Below are 22972 nucleotides of genomic sequence, written 5' to 3' on the forward strand. Positions count from 1 at the left end.
GTAAAAGTGAGTAACCTACGAGCCACAATCTGGTCACAAGTCCTCCATTCTCCGATCTCCTTTCTTTTTGCATGTTCTCCTCCTTATATAGGTGCGGAGTTGATCTTCTAGAAGCCTTCGTAGAAATCTTCATTCTACCCTTCAGCTTCGTTATCTCCTCCGTCTAGTCGTTTTTCCTCCAAATTGCTCACTTATTCGCCAGTTCCTTGGACCATGTAATTGTCCTCTTCTTTCCTGGATCTGGCGAAAACCTTCTACACCTGGCTTAAAATATGCGTTAGACCCCGCAAACAAATGAATTTTACTCTTTAACCAATGCATGAAATTAGCCTTATCAATATACTACATCGCATGTATCTTGATCAAAATGATCAAGAATTTCGAATGCAAGCTTCACTGGGATATAGCTCAACTTGAAGTGCAGAAGACTACCAAACCCCATCTCCTCTATAGCATTTTTCTGATCCTCATTAAGCAAATGAATTGCTTCAACGAATTTCTTTGGTCCTCTCTTAAGACATAGAATTCTCAGGACAGAAGCTCCAGGTCCCTCATGATTATCAGCTTCTTCATCAGCATAATTAGCGGCTGCCTTTTTTACCCTTCTCTGCTACCTTTGTAGATTTAGCAATCTTTTTAACCACCTTTCTTCTTCCATCATCCTCATTCTTATCTTTCTTTGTCTGTTCCCACTAGCTGAAGCAGGTTCTATTTCCTCAATCTCTTACCTTAACATATGCTTGAAATTAATAATGATAATGATATAAAATGTACAAAACGTAACAGCATATTCGAAAACACTTGTATAATACTTCAATAGATTATTACATAATTCCATTATAGATTTATCACTTCATTTAAATAGGACTTTAAATGAGCTAATAATTTCACCAGTTAAATTATTTAGTTCATTGCAAGTAAAATTATTTCAAAACGAAACGAACCTCCAACCGCCCTTGATGCACCCTTGTTTTTTGGTCCTGGCAGCTTGTCATGTATTTTCTTGGACCGCAATTCTTCGTTAGCTTCATCAAAACAGATCAGTTTATGTATGCTACTCACCAATATTATTATGTTTTATGTAATAATTAAAACTAGTTTGTATATGCTGCAAACCTATTGCTTGTGGTGTTTTTCCCCGGAGCTTGTTTAGATGGTTGTTTCGAAGCACAATTACCACCAGATAATTGCTTAATATTCAACATATCTGAAAAAAAGAGGACTATTTTAGTCTATGAATTAAATGACATGTTGTATTAAATCAAAACATAATGGGAGTTTAGGAATTTAACCTCTAAGTTTGTTAAGGGGTGCCATAATCTGCTGTAGAGCCTTCAATTTCTTGTCGGCTGCATCAGCATCATCATTGAATTAAGATATAACACAGTTTTATATAAAGACAGTAATTCCTTCATTTAATACACAGTTAACTTGATCATATCAATAAAATACTTCATGCGTCTATGCATTAACTTCATTTTTTTTCCTTCTATGTGAAGGATTATAGTAGATCTACTCACTTGTACTAGGGGAATGTTCACCTATACACAAGAAACACATAACACAACACAGCCCCTTAGACCCTATTCCTATGCATCTATAGTTTAACTTCTTTATGAGGGATTTTAGTCAAATTACATTCTTCCTTTCTTGTATACACGGAATAAAAATACATTATATGATCCACAACTATAGATAGTTCATTGATAGAGTCTGATACTTCATTTTAATTATATCATACATCGAGTCAGTTTATCACATAACAGTTAAGGTCATACTTAAAAACATATCATTTGTATTATCTTATTACTTGAGGTTGTCACATCATCAAATAGGATATTCAATTAATTCAAAGTTACTTATAAAATGTTCAATAGATTAATACTTCTAGTCTTTTACATACATCGAGTCAGTTTATATTACTTCATTTAAAACATAGCTAACTTCATTATATGAATTCAATACTTCAAAACAACTAGGTTATAATTTACTTTTTTACCTTCGGGCACATATTTTTTGCTCCCTTTAGTTGCATCCGTTTTATGAACCTTCAGCTATATAAAACGTACAAAGAACAATAATTCAACATTTTAAACACATTAAAAATTACATAATAGTTAAAGTCTTACTTACAAAACACGCATAAACAATTGACTCAGTTTTGTTTTAGCAATGAATTATCTTGTAAGTGTACGTGAATATTATAGTAAGAGCAAGCAAAAGTATCATATCCGCAGAGATTAATTAGTTACTTGAGTATCTCCAATAATAATCTTTCACTAATAAGATGATTCAAATTTTGGTTTGGTTTCTAAAATCTTATAATTACTAACTAATCCAACTACAACGATTTAGTATCGATTTATCTAACCAAATGTCACGCCCGCATTTTCAAAGGATAGAAAACACGGTTGATCGCGACTAGGGAAGGATTAAAGAAGCGGGGAAGAAAGGGGGAAAACAACACAACTCGACCATACCTCGAAACAAATGGGAATAGCTCGAATAAAATCAGAGTATCTCAACCATCAACAACTCAAAAATGAATATTATCTCAACGATACAAGAAGTCAAAAGAAGGACAACTACTCAGCGGAAGCATTTGAGAGAAGGAATATGCCACGTGTGAAGACATGACACATTCTAGATACTTAATTTTCTTCAACGGTCTTGCTCAACAACCACCGCACCGGTCACGCTCAACCTGCATATTTTTTAAAAAGAAATGCAGGGCTGAGTACTTGATGTACCCAGTGAACACACGCCAAAATAATTTTCATAAAATATTGTGTCAGCATTTAAGAGTGAACTCGGGGTTTTATAAAAGACCAAGTCACCAAAATATTTTCTCGCTCAAAAGTATGGCTGCAGCCCATTTTTCTCTCTCCTCGTACCATATCTGAACCTCATATGTGAAACGAGAATGTGGCCACATTCTCGATCACTAGACCGGCCAACTCGAAAGATAGCGCACGATCCCCTCTATGTACACTAGCTTGAATAGGGACTCACTCCCTAGACAAACCCGAATTCGATTAAACTCATAACTTCTAGTAAGGACTCACTCCCCACTAGGGCGATCAGATAGGCACATCCACAAAACAAAATATGGCATGACACAATATATTTGGAATTTAATCACATAACTCATACTTGAAAGATATTGCGTAAATTTAAAAGTAAGCCTACACAAAAAGGTAGGATAGAAAGCCCACCTCAAACGCTTAACTCCTCAATCACTTTCTGCTTCAACCACAATGACGTGCAAAAGTTCACCCTTTTGAAATAATATGATATGCTAAAAATTAGACTTTGCAAAATCACTTAATTTAAAGACGATGCATGCATCCTACGTGCGCTTGTTTATTTTATCCATGGTTTTCATAAAACGAATTCTAAGTTCTCGCACATAGTGGGTTCAATTACTTCTTTGCCTATAGTCCGAGGTTAACCTATTCCAACCTATCGCATAAAATAAACTAACTAAAGAAATAGAGATTAGTACATGTTCTCCCAACCAAAACACACGTACACACTCCCTACTCAACTTCATACACCATACTGCCAACCCACTCAAACCATTAAGCTGGGTCACTTCTAAACAAAAGCCCCGTAGGCTTATTAAATAAAAAAAAGGTTTAATTAGAGGCCCAAAATTTGTAAGTAAATTAAATGGCCCAAGCCATTAAACAAATGAACTAAAATATACTCCCAGCCGTAACCTTCTTCTTCGCCAATTGAACTAGCAAAAGTCTCTCTTTCAAATTCTCACTTCACAGAAACACAAATCTCGGCTCCCATCATAGTTTCCTCTGTAAATTGCAGGATTTGGACCGTAATGTACTACCCTCTCTCTCTCTCGCTCTCTCTCTCTCTCTCTCTCTCTCTATTTTCAGCAAGCACATTCTCTCTCGTTCCTCACACCCCTCCGTAGCAGCGCCGCCTCACACCCATCCATCGCCGAGCAACCCACTGTCGCTGTCACGGTCTCTCCGTCGCCGCTGCTTCGGGCGGTCAGCTCTTCTGTCGGCAACGCCGCTACTCCAACGGTAAGTTTTCCTTCCTCTTTTCATTATAATTCTATTTCTCCAAATCGATTTTGATTTGTTTCTCGGATGATTAAATTTTTCAGTTGAGACAAAGGCTAAACTTAAAGATTGAAACTTTGTACAGAGCAGATGATTCAGAATAATCCTAAATGAATGCAAGGAATTTAAGGCTGGGAATTGATCAGTGATTACCTTATTAGGCGGCAGAAAACTCTCTTCTCCAACTCGGTTCTTTCTCTAAATTTTAGTTCCCGATTTTTCTTGGTATTGAATTTATGTGTAGAACGATTGTGGGATTGATTGGATATATATAAGCAAAACTGATAGATATTGATGGATTTGGTGGTTGGAGAGATTTTAGGGAAGATGGAGATTTGATGAAGAAAAAAAATATATATACCCCAAAAGAAAGGAAAAAGGCGGGGGTTAAAATCTACCCAACTTAACAAAAATTTCATCCCAAAATTTGCTTACGTACTTCGGATATAGAATTTCTCCATCATTTTGTCTTCCAATTTCCAAGCACCTTCCTCATATTATTTAATTAACATGGTAGTTGAAAGTCACATCGCTGCCACATTTAATAAATTACGCGAGATTAGACTATATTAAATTAAATCGCGCACTTCGCATCATCCCTCCTTGTCTTGCACGCTCTTTTGCGTTTGAACTTCATTTCGTCTTCGCTATCTTCCACTTCTTGAAATCTTCCCCGTATTCTTTTTGTTCTTGTCGTTCAGGGAAAACGTAGGAAATAGTAAAACAGTTCGCACATCAAGCTTGCTCCAACGTTTTGCGCCATTCTAGGAATAGAAAAAGTTTCGTTGTCCATTGGCCTCCATCCTCTATCTCGATCCTCTCGTCTCATATCTCGATAATCTAGGAATTTCGCCCCACTTTCCATTTCTCGTTCGTTTTCATTGCTCGGGAAAGCGATAGATAAATTGTCAACTTACAACTACGGTTCACGCGGTCAACTATACTTATATTTTAGGTACTCTAAGTTCACGACTCATTTCACCACCTCATAGATGAATAAATATCACATTTAAAGTCATTCATACTTCAAATAACAAGTATAATATACGACATATCGCTTCCCAAAACCCAACGCTTTCACATTTCGCATCTACTTTCAAAACAAACATTTTCTTCAAAACTCACACTTTTTCTTCAAAAGTCAAAAGTCTTTACTTTCAAACTTTTAAAGGTTTTGACTCTAAACAAAGCATCTTCATAAAACTCTCACTTATCTAAAAATTTTAAACTATCTTTCTCACTTTAAAACTCAAACTCGAAATCAAACTCATGATTTCTCTTCAAAACTTGCTCTTTTCTTAAACATCAGAAAATACTATTCTCAATTTAAAACCAATCCCTCACGGAAAGATTTTACTTCCTCGTTCTTATAAAAAATTTCTCCTCTTTCGTTATCAAAATTTCTATCATTTTACTTTCTCTAAAACTTTCTCATAAAAATTTTCACATAAAAATATATTACCTCTTTCTTGATTGAGCGTGGCGAAGCGGGATGTTGAGCCTTCAATGCATAATTATTACCATTTTTATTATTATTATCATTATTATTTTAGTCTAGACTAAGACAGAAAAAGACTCTCGGATCCAGATTGGAAAGAAAAATTGCTCTGATACCACTTTGTCACGCCCGCATTTTCTAAGGATAGAAAACACGGTTGATCGCGACTAGGGGAGGATTAAAGAAGCGGGGAAGAAAGAGGGAAAACAACACAACTCGACCATACCTCAAAACAAATGGGAATACCTCGAATAAAATCAGAGTATCTCAACAATCAACAACTCAAAAATGAATATTATCTCAGCGATACAAGAAGTCAAAAGAAGGAAAACTAATCAGCGGAAACATTTGAGAGAAGGAATATGCCACCTCTGAAGACATGACACCTTCTAGATACTTAATTTTCTTCAACGGTCTTGCTCAACACCCACCGCACCGGTCATGCTCAACCTGCACATTTTTTAAAAAGAAATGCAGGGGTGAGTACTTGATGTACCCAGTGAACACATGCCAAAATAATTTTCATAAAATATTGTGTCAGAAATTTAAGAGTGAACTCGGGGTTTTATAAAAGTCCAAGTCACCAAAACATTTTCTCTCTCAAAAGTATGGCTGCAGCCCATTTTTCTCTCTCCTCGTACCATATCTGAACCTCATATGTGAAACGAGAACGTGGCCACATTCTCGATCACTGGACCGGCCAACTCGAAAGATAGCGCACGATCCCCTCTGTGTACACTAGCTTGAATAGGGACTCACTCCGTAGACAAACCCGAATTCGATTAAACTCATAACTTCTAGTAGGGACTCACTCCCCACTAGGGCGATCAGATAGGCACATCCAAAAAAACAAAATACGGCATGACACAATATATTTGGAATTTAATCACATAACTCATACTTGAAAGATATTGCGTAAATTTAAAAATAAGCCTACACAATAAGGTAGGATAGAAAGCCCACCTCAAAAGCTTAACTCCTCAATCACTTACTGCTTCAATCACAACGACGTGCAAAAGTTCACCCTTTTGAAATAATATGATATGCTGAAAATTAGACATAGCAAAATCACTTAATTTAAAGACGATGCATGTATCCTACGTGCGCGTGTTTATTTTATCCATGGTTTTCATAAAATGAATTCTAAGTTCTCGCACATAGTGGGTTCAATTACTTCTTTGCCTATAGTCCGAGGTTATCATATTCCAACCTATCGCATAAAATAAACTAACTAAAGAAATAGAGATTAGTACATGTGCTCCCAACCAAAACACACGTACACATTCCCTACACAACTCCATACACCATACTGCTAACCCACACAAACAATTAAGCTTGGTCACTTCTAAACAAAAGCCCCATAGGCCTATTAAACAAAATAAAAGATTTAATTAGAGGCCCAAAATTTGTAAGTAAATTAAATGGCCCAAGCCATTAAACAAATGAACTAAAATATAATCCCAGCCATAACCTTCTTCTTCACCAATTGAACCAGCAAAAGTCTCTCTCTCAAATTCTCACTTCACAGAAACACAAATCTCGGCTCCCATCATAGTTTCCTCCGTAAATTGCAGGATTTGGACCCTACTGTACAACCCTCCTCTCTCTCTCTCTCTCTCTATTTTCAGCCAGCACATTCTCTCTCGTTCCTCACACCCCTCCGTCGCCGAGCAGCCCACTGCCGCTGTCACGGACTCTCCGTCACCGCTGCTTCGGGCGGTCAGCTCTTCCGTCGGCAACGCCGCTACTCCAACGGTAAGTTTTCCTTCCTCTTTTCATTGTAATTCTATTTCTCCTAATCGATTTTGATTTGTTTCTCGGATGATTAAATTTTTCAGTTGAGACAAAGGCTAAACCTAAAGATTGAAACTTTGTACAGAGCACGATGATTCGGAATTATCCTAAATTAATGCAAGGAATTCAAGGCTGGGAATTGATCGGCGATTACCTTCTTAGGCGGCAGAAAACAATCTTCTCCAACTCGGTTCTTTCTCTAAATTTTAGTTCCCGATTTTTCTTGGTATTGAGTTTATGTGTAGAAAGATTGTGGGATTGATTGGATATATATAGGAAAAACTGATAGATATTGATAGATTTGGTGGTTGGAGAGATTTTAGGGAAGATGGAGATATTGATGAAGAAAAAAAATATATGTTCCCCAAAAGAAAGGAAAAAGGCGGGCGTTAAAATCTACCTAACTTAACAAAAATTTCGTCCCGAAATTTGCTTACGTCCTTCGGATATAGAATTTCTCCATCACTTGTCTTCCAATTTCCAAGCACCTTCCTCATATTATTTAATTAACATGGTAGTTGAAAGTCACATCGCTGCCACATTTAATAAATTACGCGAGATTAGACTATATTAAATTAAATCGCGCACTTCGCATCATCCCTCCTTGTCTTGCACGCTCTTTTGCGTTTGAACTTCATTTCGTCTTCGCTATCTTCCACTTCTTGAAATCTTCCTCGTATTCTTTTTGTTCTTGTCGTTCAGGGAAAACGTAGGAAATAGTAAAATAGTTCGCACATCAAGCTTGATCCAACGTTTCGCGCCATTCCAGGAATAGAAAAGGTTTCGTTGTCCATTGGACTCCATCCTCTATCTCGATCCTCTCGTCTCATATCTCGATAATCTAGGAATTTCGCCCCACTTTCCTTTTCTCGTTCGTTTTCATCGCTCGGGAAAGCGATAGATAAATTGTCAACTTACAACTACAGTTCTCGCGGTCAACTATACTTATATTTTAGGTACTCTAAGTTCACGACTCATTTCACCACCTCATAGATCAACAAATATCACATTTAAAGTCATTCATACTTCAAAAAACAAGTATAATACACAACATATCGCTTCCCAAAACACAACGCTTTCACATTTCACATCTACTTTCAAAACAAACATTTTCTTCAAAACTCACATTTTTTCTTCAAAAGTCAAAATTCTTTACTTTCAAACTTTAAAAGGTTTTGACTCTAAACAAAGCATCTTCATAAAACTCTCACTTATCTAAAAATTTTGAACTATCTTTCTCACTTTAAAACTCAAACTCGAAATCAAACTCATTATTTCTCTTCAAAACTTGCTCTTTTCTTAAACATCAGAAAATACTATTCTCAATTTGAAACCAATCCCTCACGGAAAGATTTTACTTCCTCGTTCTTATAAAAATTTCTCCTATTTCATTCTCAAAATTTCTTTCATTTTCCTTTCTCCAAAACTTTCTCATAAAAATTTTCACATAAAAATATATTACATCTTTCTTGGTTGAGCGTGGCGAAGCGGAATGTTGAGCCTTCAATGCATAATTATTATCATTATTATTATTATCATTATTATTTTAGTCTAGCGAAACAAGTCTAGACTAAGACAGAAAAAAAAACTCTCAGGTCCAGAGCGGAAAGAAAAATTGTTCTGATACCACTTTGTCACGCCCGCATTTTCTAAGGATAGAAAACACGGTTGATCACGACTAGAGGAGGATTAAAGAAGCGGGGAAGAAAGGGGGAAAACAACACAACTCGACCATGCCACAAAACAAATGGGAATAGCTCCATTAAAATCAGAGTATCTCAACAATCAACAATTCAAAAATGAATATTATCTCAGCGATACAAGAACTCAAAAGAAGGACAACTAATCAGCGGAAGCATTTGAGAGAAGGAATATGCCATGTATGATGACATGACACATTCTAGATACTTAATTTTCTTCAACGGTCTTGCTCAACACCCACTGCACCGGTCATGCTCAACCTGCACATTTTTTAAAAAGAAATGCAGGGCTGAGTACTTGATATACCCAATGAACACATGCCAAAATAATTTTCATAAAATATTGTGTCAGCATTTAAGAGTGAACTTGAGGTTTTATAAAAGACCAAGTTACCAAAATATTTTCTCGCTCAAAAGTATGGCTGCAACCCATTTTTCTCTCTCCTCGTACCATATCTGAACCTCATATGTGAAACGAGAACGTGGCCACATTCTTGATAACTGGACCGGCCAACTCGAAAGATAACGCACGATCCCCTCTGTGTACACTAGCTTGAATAGGGACTCACTCCCTAGACAAACCCAAATTCGATTAAACTCATAACTTCTAGTAGGGACTCACTCCCCATTAAGGCGATCGGATAGGCACATTCACAAAATAAAATACGGCATGACACAATATATTTGGAATTTAATCACATAACTCATACTTGAAAGATATTGCGTAAATTTAAAAGTAAGCCTACACAATAAGGTAGGATAGAAAGCCCACCTCAAATGCTTAACTCCTCAATCACTTTCTGTTTCAATCACAACGACGTGCAAAAGTTCACCTTTCTGAAATAATATGATAAGCTAAAAATTAGACTTTGCAAAATCACTTAATTTAAAGACGTTGCATGCATCCTACGTGTGCGTGTTTATTTTATCCATGGTTTTCATAAAACGAATTCTAAGTTCTCGCACATAGTGGGTTTAATTACTTCTTTGCCTATAGTCTGAGGTTAACATATTCCAACCTATCGCATAAAATAAACTAACTAAAGAAATAGAGATTAGTACATGTGCTCCCAACCAAAACACACGTACACACTCCCTACTCAACTCCATACACCATACTGCCAACCCACTCAAACAATTAAGCTGGGTCACTTGTAAACAAAAGCCCCGTAGGCCTATTAAACAAAAAAAAGATTTAATTAGAGGCCCAAAATTTGTAAGTAAATTAAATGGCCCAAGCCATTAAACAAATGAACTAAAATATACTCCCAGTCGTAACCTTCTTATTCACCAATTGAACCAGCAAAAGTCTCTCTCTCAAATTCTCACTTCACAGAAACACAAATCTCGGTTCCCATCATAGTTTCCTCCGTAAATTGCAGGATTTGGACCCTATTGTACTACCTCTCTCTCTCTCTCTCTATTTTCAGCAAGCACATTCTCTCTCGTTCCTCACACCCCTCCGTCGCCGAGCAGCCCACTGCCGCTGTCACTGTCTCTCCGTCGCCGCTGCTTCGGGCGGTCAGCTCTTCCGTTGGCAACGCCGCTACTCCAACGGTAAGTTTTACTTCCTCTTTTGATTCTAATTCTATTTCTCCTAATCGATTTTGATTTGTTTCTCGGATGATTAAATTTTCTAGTTGAGACAAAGGCTAAACTTAAAGATTGAAACTTTGTACAGAGCACGATGATTCAGAATTATCCTAAATGAATGCAAGGAATTCAAGGCTGGGAATTGATCGCTGATTACCTTCTTAGGCGGCAGAAAACTCTCTTCTCCAACTCGGTTCTTTCTCTAAATTTTAGTTCCCGATTTTTCTTGGTATTGAATTTATGTGTAGAAAGATTGTGGGATTGATTGGAAATATATAGGCAAAAACTGATAGATATTGATGGATTTGGTGGTCGGAGAGATTTTAGGGAAGATGGAGATATTGATGAAGGAAAAAAAATAAATATACCCCAAAAGAAAGGAAAAAGGCGAGCATTACACCAAACATTTACCTTTATTGTATGTTTCTACGATTATTACGAATGTCTCTATTATAGAATAAGCCCCCTCTCCAGTGCACCTACCTATTAGATTAAACTAATATTAAAGTGTCATTTCGATACTCGAATCTAACTCCTATAGCTCATAAGACTCAAGCCTCACTAAGGTATCGTCTCTCTCGAGTGCAGATAATCTAAGTTATGATTGTTCCTTTAACCGTGGAAAGCTAACTATCTTTAATTAATATAGCTAAACGATCATAGTTCTAAAGTTGGCCACACAAAAGAAAAATAATAGCACAAGAACGATAAAAATAGTCACAAGAGCTAGGAAAATTTTCAAATTCGATAAATCGAAACATTATCAATGTAGTCTTCACCAAAAACTCCACAAAATATGCTTATCTACTCATTCAAAACCAAATCAACAAAGTAATTCGTTAAAATCAAGTTCAACATATGCAAAAAGCTACTATTAAATATCCCAAAGACGAATCGAGCGGTGTAGATTCATTCAAACTAAGTACTCTCTCCGTCCCCCAATAAACGTAACGTCCCATTTTGCCATTTTTTTCGTCCACCAATAAATGTCTCATTTGTTTTTTACTACTTTTGGGAATGGACCCAACATTCCACTAACTTTATTTCAGTCACATTTTACTATAGTAATAATTAAACTCCCTCCGGTCCTTGTTAATTGAGCTATTTTTCTATTTTGGGAAGTTCCAAGATATATAGTTGAGTCATTTCTATTGTTGGCAAAGATTAACACTCTCTCTAACTTTATTTACCATCCACTTAACACATTATTCTTAATCTTCATGCTCAAAAGAAATACATCTATTATAAGGAATGGAGGGAGTATAAAAGTAGGACCTCTCTCACTAACCTTTCCCACTCACTTTCTACTGTATTTCTCAAAATCTGTGCTCGATTAAATTAACCTTGTATTAGTGGACGGTGGAGTATTAGATACACGGTAACTCAAAGGGGTCTTTTATTTGGATCAATGGAGCTTTTGGGTGACACTGTCTTAATGTCGGACATGTCCATGTTAACCTGAAAATATCACTGCACACTTGCCAAATTTTATTAGAACAAGACATTTCTTAACTTTCGAAAGAAAAAAGGTCCTAGGCTCATGTTAGAGTTTGTATACTAGAAATCACCTTTCGAGTGATTGAATACTGTAAAAACTCTTATTTTATTTTTCAAGGGATAAAACAGATTATTTTTATAGTAATGTTGTTATGTTTTACATTTAATGGATGCTTATTGCATATTTGAATGTATAAGCAATGTAACAAAGTCTAAGTCTCTGTTTTAAGTAGACCGGTTGTGGGCGACGTCCACTTTAAGGTAATACGATCAGTTCTGAACAAAGAGAAAAGAGAATTTCACAACCCAGATAGGCCTAGACTACCTATCGAGAAAGGTTGCAATGTCAGTCCGATTATTTCTAAGCCTTACTGAAATAAGATGACATTGGTGTGATAGAGCACTGAACGGATCTAACAGCGAGATGAGTCTTTATGCTATCTACTGAAAGACGAGGTCTTGATAAATATTTACTTTTTAATCAATGTACGTTAGGATTGAGCATACGGTATTGATTATGCACTACTTTGACTTATCAAATGGTGCGGGTTTTTCGCAACCCAGTAATCCTGGTGATTGATATCTAGCGGTGCTAGGATTGCTATTATGTTGAATCGTGCGAGAGGTGAGTCTCGTTTGATAATGTCCTCAAGAGGAGCGCGAAACAAGGTCTTATTATTCGGAACCTAGGTAGTTGGAGTTTGATTACTCTATGAATAATAAATAAGTGTTTCATGCTAAGTCCACTCTTGGAATTAATCAAATGTTAATTAATTAAGTCCATAGCAGACATTAATTAATTAATCGACATTTATATCTTAAGCGCGAGAAATGAATAGCAACACGGAAACCCGGATTACTTGTAATTTCGGATTTGGATGGGCAGTGAAATATTACTTCTGTAGTGACTGCTCGTAATATTCCAATATAAGCTTATATTAAATTAGGAGTTCAATTTAATTAGTAAAAAGCTAATTGGGGGCATATCCAAATTCTTCCATAGATCCATGTCTGGGCCAAAAAGGAACTTAATATAAATATGACAATAAATGAGACAGAAAATACACTTATTTTTCTACAAAAATTTCATCCCCCTCTCCTTCTCTGAAGAGGACAAAAATTCCCTCCAGCTCTCCTCCGTGAGATTGGTTTTTCTGTCTCATTTATTTAAGTCCTAGTATCCCGGTGAGATCAGCCCACACTTATATCGGAATACAGTTCGGAACCAGCCAGAAGATCCGTGGTCTAGTACTCGACATCTTCACGAGGAGAAGTAGCGAGCAATCTTCGATTCTTTGGAGAATCATCAAGGTATTATTTCTACTCCGTAGAAAAGCATGTTTTAGGTTTCAATTATAAATAAAGCATATTTAATTCAAGTTATGAGCATGATACATATGCAAATTACGTGAATAGATTTTGTCTAAATAATCTGTTAAATAGACCGTAATTTTATCCGATTTATTTGATGCACGCTTCCACTGCCAACCCCTTCAGCTCAATAATGACTTCTAAGCCATGTTTGGTTGCTAGGATTATGTGTTTGGGAAAGTAATCAGAATCCCTAGAATAAAAAAAGTTAGTACAACTTTCCAAGATTCTCAATCATGATTATGTCTGAGAAAGTAATCTAATTCCTTAAATTTTAAATTTATGTGTTTGTTTCAGTTTTTAATCAAACTGGGAAAGTAATCATAATCCTGAGAATAAAGAAAGTTAGTAGGATTCTGAATCCTAACTTTTCTTAGGTAGTCTTAAGATTCTTACATGTTTAATGTAATATAGTATAGTTTTATTATTATTATTATTATTATTATTATTATTATTATTATTATTATTAATTACAATGTTTTAAAAATAATTTAAATTATAAATCATACTTAATTTCAATATAATAAATAACTACGATTAAAATTATCATAATTATAACTATATTTTACTATAATATTTCATAATAGTAATTAATAATTTATTAAATAATAAAAATATAATTATATAATATAAATCGTATAAAAATTAATAATTATTATATTTTATAAATTTATAATTAATCAATAAAGTCATAGCAAAATTTTAAATTATAAAATTTATTCAATTATAATATACGTAAATGTTACTCCCTAGTCCCTGAAAATATGTCACTTATTTCCATTTTCATCCGTCCCTAAAAATTTATCACCTTTCACGTTTACCATTTTTGGTAGTGGACCCCACATTCCACTAACTCATTCCCACTCACATTTTATTATAAAACTAATATATAAAAGTAGGACTCATATCCCACTAACTTTTCGAACACACTTTCTATTACAAATCTTAAATTCCGTGCCGGGTTGACTCAACTTATTTTAAACACAAATATACCCGCAACTGTACGGGGCTATTGTAGCAAATAGTAAGCAAGAGTATCGTATCCACAGAGACAATGAGTGTCAACCTAAGTACCACGAACCAATCTTAACTACTATCTAGAAGAATTGGAAGGTTTTGTTTTTCTAAATCTACTTGAAAGCAAAGCATAAACAATAATTAAAGCAAATAAAAACAACTTAGACAAATAAAAGGTAACGGATGTAGATCAAGAATGGAGAGGTAGAATCCTACGAGTTCAATAACAACTATTATGCTCAACTAAATTCCATGCTATGCCAACAAAGGGTCTCAAGGGTTATTAAGCTATCACTAAGGTAAAACTATATCTTCTCCCGAAGCATACAATTTGTAGGTTGTTACCTAGAACCGAAGTGTCCTTCCTAGAACTAAGGCAACAACTCCTAAAAGCTCCTAAGATACTTACTTAGCTCCATTAAAGGCTCAAATCTCTCGATTATATTGGCAAAGACATCAACTTCTCTTCTTTCAAATTAAACTACTCATCTCCTGATTATTGTCGTATAATCCACATGCATTTATAAGGTGACCAGTCAAATAAATGTATAAGCACAAGAGAAGTCAAAATAACCACATGAACCTAGACATAGAAAAGAGGATTTAATTAAACATAAGAACCATTGTATCTCCTTCATAGAACTTTACGGAGGGTTTAGCTACTCATGTTCATAACAAAAGTCAAAGAAATATTCAAAAACATTGTTTGAACAAAAATAAAACAAAATATGAACTCCTAGAATTGGATTGGGCGGATAGGAGACCTCGTCTTCAATCTTGCGATGAATACTCGTCCTCTGCTCGTTCTTCTCTTCTTCCTAGGTGAAAAACTGATATTTTGGGTTGCAGGCATGTAGAATGGTGTTGGGAGGCGTTTCTTAGGCATATATATACCTAGAGTTGACTTTGGGCGCAAAATAAGCTGTCCGTCGAAGCTGGCGAGTCGCCAGGTTCGTTGTGCGTCGAAGCTGGTGAGTCGCCAGCTGCCTACGGTGTTTTTCCCGTGCGTTACTGGCGGATTGCCAGGTTAGTTTGCACGCGAACCCGGCAGGTCGCCAGTGATGTCACTACTCCGCGCAGTCTTTGTTAAACGAACATAACTTCTTCTAACAAACTCCGATTTAGACATTTAAGATATCCACGCGAAGCTCTTTCAAAGACGAAGAGAATGGTATTAATTATGCACTAATTGAATTTCAAAATCTCCAGAAAAACTGTCTCAAACCAAAGCTGTTGCACATTCACACATTTTGTAGTATATTTTTCTACACATTCTTCGCAAAATGGTCAAAATACCAACATAATAGAGAAGTAGATGTAAACATGCCTAATAATAGAAAAAATATGATTAGATTCATATAAAACTACCCTCTAAAATAATGCAAAATCCAAGTGTATCACGGGTCAAATGGTGACAAATTATAAGGGACAAAGGAGTATAATAATAATAATAATAATAATAATAATAATAATAATAATAATAATAAATAAGTACTATAATACTCCATGTAACTGTAATTACAATTATATTATTGTATATTATGATGGATAATCCATATTTAAATCGTAATAATAAATGTGATAATATAATTTTTATTATTTGTAATTAATAATTTATTAAAATTTTCATTATTATTCTTTTTTATAAATAAAAATATAATAAGTATATTTTCAGTTTGGTGTTTAAATTAAATACAAATTTATAATATTGATATTTTCTTAACACATGAAAGAAAAGTTACTAGGAATCATATTTCCAGAATTCATTTTCTTAGGAATTATTTTTCTTGCCAACTTTATTTTCCCGTGAACCAAACATGGTCTAGGATATAATAGAGAGAATTCATAATCAATTGGATACCCTCATGCATCCTATCATTTTCTGCCAATATCCTCAACTTACAAAGAAATCATGCATTCACTCATCATCACTTGCGAAAAGTAGCAAACACATGCTCTTATTAAAGACTCACATAATTTCGAGTTGATCGCTTAACATATACATATTCTGCCATCCACATTTATCTAGAGATTGAACCATGCAACTGGGAACATATATACACTCACACTCCTAATTATGGCTATGCTTGCATGTTTGTAAACAAGCTATCAAAGAGAGAAATAAAAAAACATCAGCTAAAATTAAAACGTCTCATCCTCATACTTGGCTAGTTATTCATGCTTGCATATTTGTGTTGATAACTATTCTCTCCGTCCCGTCCTGAAAATATGTGCACTTTCCATTTTCATCTGTCCCATAAAAATATTGGCATTCTATTTATGGAAAGTTATCCCAATATGCAATTTATATTACCGTCAAAACACAAATAATAATGTTGGTCCCACTATCTGCTATATTATACATCAAGCTATATACTCCCTCCGTCCCGCACTACTCGCACTTATTTCCTTTTTGGGCGTCCCAAGTTACTTGCACTCTTTCCATTTCTAGTAAAAAATTTCACCTACAACCGTCATTTTTGACTTTCCTATACACTCATTCCTTAATCTCCGAGCCGAAAAGGAAATGAGCGAGTAGCCCGGGACGGAGGGAGTACAATTTATATTACCGTCAAAACACAAATAATAATGTGGGTCCCACTGCTAACCTGCTTTATCTACTCTTCCCGTCCTCTCTCTTTGTTTTAATTCTTGTGCCATATCATCTGCTCATATTTTTATGGTTAGGAGGGAGTAATTTTTAGCTAAAATCAATTTTACAATATTGACTATGTCGGAATTTTCATCGTATCAATTATTTGGACGAATCATATTAATTCCACTATAATTCTGGCCTATAATTAGAAATTCCGGCAAATGAAAAATATATCCCTTTTCAGTATAATTGTAAAATGATTCCGGTGGACGTAGTCGGAATATGGCCTGCCGACATAAACTGGGCTCCGAAGTCCGAACCGACAACCTTCAATCTGGAAAATAAACAGTTTAATTTAAAGCACCAAATCATCTGCTAATGCTAATCTCTCTCTTTATTTCCCGAATCCCCTAATCAAAATCCACATTAACACAATGGAATTCGTTTAAAGCTTTCCCCCAATTCAGAAGAGCGCCGCCGTTTCAAATCCCTCTGCAGATTTATGCATACCACTTGTCGATAATGGAGGAGACGACTCTCACGACTCCCTTTCCCCCTCAGAAAATCCCCAAATCGGGGCCCAAGCAGCCGGCGGCCAGCCACCGGAGCTCCGCCGCCGCTAAACAGATCCACCCCGACGCCCCCGCCGCGGGGCAGGCGGCGTACCGCCTCCTGTGCCACGTGCACACCGCCGGCGGCGTGATTGGGAACTCCGGCTCCATAATCAAGCAGCTGGAAACCCTAACCGGCTCGAGGATACGCTTCGAGGAGGGCCTCCCCAATTGCCACGAGCGCGTGGTCAACATCGTCGGCGATGGCGCGTTGGAGAGGAAGATATCCGTCAGCGGAGGCGAGGACGAGGATACGGTGAGCGTCTCGAGAGCGCAGGAGGGTTTGATTAGGGTTTTTGAGAGGGTTTTGGAGGTGGAAGGGAGTACTGGGAAAAATGATAATGGAGGAGACGATAATGAGCATCGCAACAACAACAATAGTAATGGGTTGATTGTTTGCCGGTTACTTGCTCCGACAGTTCAAATCGGAGCGCTGATGGGAAAGGGGGGCAAAATTGTTGCAGCCATTCGCAAAAGCACGGGTGCCAAAATTCGTGTTTTCAAGAAGGAGAAGGTTCCCCCTTGTGCTGCACCGGAAGAGGAGCTGATTCAGGTGATTTAGTTCTTGCTATTTTTGGCAATTCTCTCAATGATTACTTGAATTAATCTTTTTACCCATTATATACATGATATTGATTGCATATAGTTTGGGTTAGGCATTTGACTTTTATGTGTTTGTAAGCATTGAGTCATGAAATGGTTGGAACATATATACATTTCAAACTTAAAAATGGAAAAGTTAGGAGGGATTGTTGTCATTGATCACTTAATCATTTCAAGCGCTTTCGATACTCGAGTTAGGTGAGTTTTTTCCCAATTCGAGCTCGTTTATAAAGGAATAGAGTCAAAATGCATGCCTTCCGTTATCCTGTTTATTTTTCCATATTGCTACAGTTAATGCTGGAATGTTGCAATTATTGCTAATTACTAAATCCAGACATGATCAATTGCCAAAATGTAGGCCTTAGGTAATCAAGTATGTTAATATCTTAGAGCAAAAAGATTCAGTCTACTTAGTAATAGATTGCTATCACTATAATGTTATTAGGTTTTATACATGCTCAATGCATTTTGTTCCCAATTTGATATTGTCCCTAGAATGAACGAACTCTGTTTTGTGCATATAGTTTGAGGCAACCCGCCTCTTTATCTAAAAAGGGTATGTTTTCTAGATTATTCTGCCTCAAAGCATATCTTCTTAATTATGTGGCAGATTGTTGGTGGACTTCTTGCTGTTAAGAAAGCACTGCTTGCTGTTTCTCGTCGTCTCCAGGATAGAATCCTTGGTGAAGGAGCTCCTGGTCATATATCGACTCATGGGGCATTACAAAATTCATACTCAGATTTCAATGTGAAAAATAATAATTCCACAATGCCTGTTTCTGATACCGCTGTTGAGCATTGTTCTGTTGACCATTCTTTGTTGGCAGACACTGAAAAGTATCTTAATGTAGATGATAAAAGCTCTCTGAAGAAAGTTATCTTCCGATTTCTTTGCTCTAGCGGAATTGCTGGCGGTGTCATTGGAAAGGGTGCCAACATCGTCAAATATTTGGAAAAAGAAACAGGAGCTTCTATAAAGTTTGCATCTCCAGTGTCGGGGTCAAGGGAACGCCTTGCCATCATCTCTTCTTTGGAGGTTTCCCATCTAGCTTTTACATTTGTATTCTTTAGATGACATCATCTATTCTCTCTCTATGGTCCTTACCTTGCTGTTACTCTGTCAATTGTTTCTTCTTGTCACTTTTGTGTTTGGTCTGTCCTCTTTGCAGAGTCCAAATCCGCTGTATTCTCCTGCACAGATCGCTATTGTCCGTGTTTTTTCCAGATGCGTAGAAGTTGCCCTGGACCAGGGGGCGATAATGAGCTTCGGCCGTGGGGAGAGTGTATCAGCAAGAATTCTCGTTTCATCAAGCCAGCTTAGCAGTATACTGGATGGGGATGGAAAGCTTGCTACAGATATAAGTCTTGCATCAGGCGCTGAGATACAACTTATGGGAACGGATCTTCCAGATTTTGCTGGAGTTGGTGATAATGTGGTCCAGGTCTGAGCTTGAACTGCTACTGTTATGCATTTAAATCTTGAAACCTCTTAGTTTTGCTCAACATAAACTAGAATAGTGGTATGTGTTTCCTCCCGATTAATGGATGGTTGATGTTCCAACTCGTATAATGTTACTATTTCTTAATGATAATCTTGTTCTTTTATATGAGAGTCAACTAATTTAAGCGTCATAATGGAAGTATCACCGTCAATATGATCATGGTGTAGATGGACATGGATTATTCTGTGTAGTTATTCACCTTTTTTTTCTGAACTTATGCAAGTCTTACTTCACAGATTTCAGGTGATTATGAAAACGTTAAGAGTGCTCTATTCCAACTTGCTGGGAGGCTTCGGGAGAATTTCTTTTTTAGAATAGGATACAAAGGAGCAGGAAGCAGACATAGTTTGTACTCAACTGTTTCCAGCAGCATTCCTACTGGTGGAGAGGCAGCTTTTTCAACACAATCTGTACAACTGTCTAGACTTTCCCATATTGATGAATTGGACCACCTTGGATTTGTGCAGAAAACAAGCAGCTCTTGGCTACCAGGATTGCAGTGTGAACAGGTAATCGATTTCTTCACGACCCTTTGGCTGTATCATCATATTGTTTCTCGTTCATGAAAACTAGTGTGTTTGTATGATTTTACTGTTAACAGGCGAACAACATAGAGAGTCAACCAAGACCTGTAGATGGTTCTAAAGAAACTTTTCCTAGTGGGTTCAAGCAAGAAAGGTATGCATCATGCCCTGTAATCAGCCATGGTTTCTTAGTAGTATGTCAAATATTAAAAAAAACAATTTCCTGTATCATTGTAATCTAGGGTTGTTATCATTTGTAAAGTTGACCTTAATTTCCCATAGCTTGTAGCCTTGTATTGTTATCTTCTAATCGGACTTATAGTTGACTATATGTATGCTGCTATGTTTTGCTCGATAATTCAATGTATTTTGCAGCAATATTGTGAATGATGGATCAGAACAAAAGGTCGAAGTTGTGGTTCCCAGGGAAAAGTTTGGCTCTGTTTATGGTGACGACGGAAGCAACCTGACTCGTTTAAGAGAGGTATACTTCATCTAAAACCCATTCCTATTTAATTCGTCTTAACCTGCATTACCCTAATACAATCTTTTCAAGAATCTGCCTAGTGTGTCATGGTGCTGTTTCCACGTTTCCCCGACTTATCTATTTGTATGCCAACTTCTGCAAATGTGAACTCCAGTTTTCTTTGCAGAATGCATTGTACTGACTGTGGATATTCGAGAAACGCTCCAGAAATTCAGGAAAACATAATAAATGGCTGAAAATAGAAACTTACTCCCTCCGTCCCACTCTAAGTGAACCATTTTTCTTTTTGGGATGTCCCACTCTAAAAGACACATTTCTAAAAATAGAAACATCACTCTCTCTACTTTTTCCCTGACTCTTACTTTATTCTCGCCACTTAACTCACAAAACAACATTACATAAAGTCGGAATAGAAAGGCTCAACTTAGAGTGGGACTGAGTGAGTATGAAGTAAAAGGATCAGAACATGATTGGTTACACTTGCACCACATTTGTGATTAAATCTTGTGATTTAAGTTGAATGTAGATCACTCTGGAAACAAGTTCTCAGGCTGCGATTTCAACTCTTTGGGCTGTTAACGTCATTCAGTATCATTACTATCATGTCATTTGTCATTGAATTATGGTCTCTTTTGGCAGATATCAAGTGCAGTCGTGACAGTGGTAGATCCCAGCCATGGGGAAGGCAGCGGTAAGGTGATCATATCAGGGACACCTGAATGCATCCGGATCGCTCAGAGCCTACTTCAAGCGTTCATTTCATTTTGATGGAGACCTCGCTCGAGGCTTTCATCCGCGGTAAATAGTGAGTGCTAGCATAGCACGTTTTAACTGTGATTAAAGTAGTGTCATTCCCACATCAACACCTATCTGAGGTGTTTTGTATGGTAGATCTTCTTAACGTGATTTGATGTAAATCCTTTGTAATGCCACTGGGATAGTTTCACCTTTGCAGCTGTAATTATGGTAACGACGGATCTTTTGAGTGTGGATGAAAATTGATAGTCTTGATTCTTCTGTAAAAAGAGGAGTGAGCTTCAAATTTAGTGTTTGGAAAATGCACTTTTATGTCTCTGAATTAGAAAATACTACAGTATTATTTAATTTCTGTTTTTACCCTTGAATACTAAAAATCACATACAAGAATTCTCGTCTTTTTTTTCTCTCATTCGTCACCTATTTTTTCTTCTCATACAACTCCTTTTTTCTCTCTCCTTTTTTTATGTGTAATGCTCATACTACTTCATTTGTCCTTATAAAAATATGAACTTATGCTATGACACGAGAATTAAGACATAATTAGTAAAGTGAGAGAGGCGGATAATGATAGTTTAAGTAGTGTTAGTAGATAGTGAGACTCATATTATTATCAGTGTTTTGATGATGTTATAAGTTGTACTCCATAACTTGGTGTATATGGATAATAAATTGGAATGACTTTTCATAAATGGAATATTTTTATGGGACGGGATAAAAATGAAAAGTGCAACATATTTTTATGGGATGATGGGAGTAATAATTAATGTTTCACAGTATTGTTTTGGATTGAACAATAGTATTTTTCTTTTTACCTATTTTCATTTTCGTTCGTCCCTAAAAATTTGTCACCTTTCAATTTTACTATTTTTGGGAATGGACTCCACATTCCACTAACTCATCACGCTCACATTTTATTATAACACTAATATATAAAAGTATGGCTCACATGCTACTAACCTTTTCAACCTACTTTCTATTACATTTTTTAGAATCCGTGTCGGGTCAAATGGTGACAAATTATTAGGGATAAAGGGAGTTGTTTTTTAATTTAAAATTATGTTATTTTCTTTCAAAAAATTTAATGTAATTTTAACTTATTGAATGATATTAAAGTACTGAATTTGATGAATTTTCAAATTCAGAAGAAATATAATACTAGTATTTTCATTTCTTATAAAATAGAATTCCTATTGTTTATAAAAAATAGTCTCATGGATGGACGATACGAATTTTATTTAGAATTGATAAAATAAAAGAGAAAAGGAGAAAAATAAATAAAATATGAAAAAAAGAGAGAGAAAATGAGTAAAAATGGGAAACAAATACCTAAAA

At 36.1% G+C, this 22972-nt stretch overlaps 1 protein-coding gene across 1 annotated transcript; it reads left to right on the plus strand.

The window, feature by feature from the left end:
• Positions 1 to 17383: 17383 nt before the first annotated feature.
• LOC121766564 (KH domain-containing protein HEN4-like) lies at positions 17384 to 21967 on the plus strand. Its single transcript, XM_042162833.1, has 7 exons — positions 17384 to 18318; positions 18979 to 19404; positions 19538 to 19810; positions 20107 to 20379; positions 20472 to 20548; positions 20770 to 20878; positions 21521 to 21967. The coding sequence occupies exons 1-7, from the start codon at positions 17677 to 17679 to the stop codon at positions 21647 to 21649; spliced, it is 1929 nt and encodes a 642-aa protein (XP_042018767.1). The 5' UTR covers positions 17384 to 17676; the 3' UTR covers positions 21650 to 21967.
• The last annotated feature ends 1005 nt before the right edge of the window (positions 21968 to 22972 follow it).

This window comes from Salvia splendens, chromosome 15 (genome assembly GCF_004379255.2).
Source record: "Salvia splendens isolate huo1 chromosome 15, SspV2, whole genome shotgun sequence".
In the NCBI taxonomy this organism is placed as follows: domain Eukaryota; kingdom Viridiplantae; phylum Streptophyta; class Magnoliopsida; order Lamiales; family Lamiaceae; genus Salvia; species Salvia splendens.

Bases quoted from the DNA above. Each gene is read 5' to 3' on its own strand.
- LOC121766564 (XM_042162833.1), top strand. From the start codon at position 17,677: ATGGAGGAGACGACTCTCACGACTCCCTTTCCCCCTCAGAAAATCCCC. The intron at 18,319-18,978 runs GTGATTTAGTTC...ATTATGTGGCAG, and splicing joins CGGAAGAGGAGCTGATTCAG to ATTGTTGGTGGACTTCTTGC. The intron at 19,405-19,537 runs GTTTCCCATCTA...TCCTCTTTGCAG, and splicing joins CCATCATCTCTTCTTTGGAG to AGTCCAAATCCGCTGTATTC.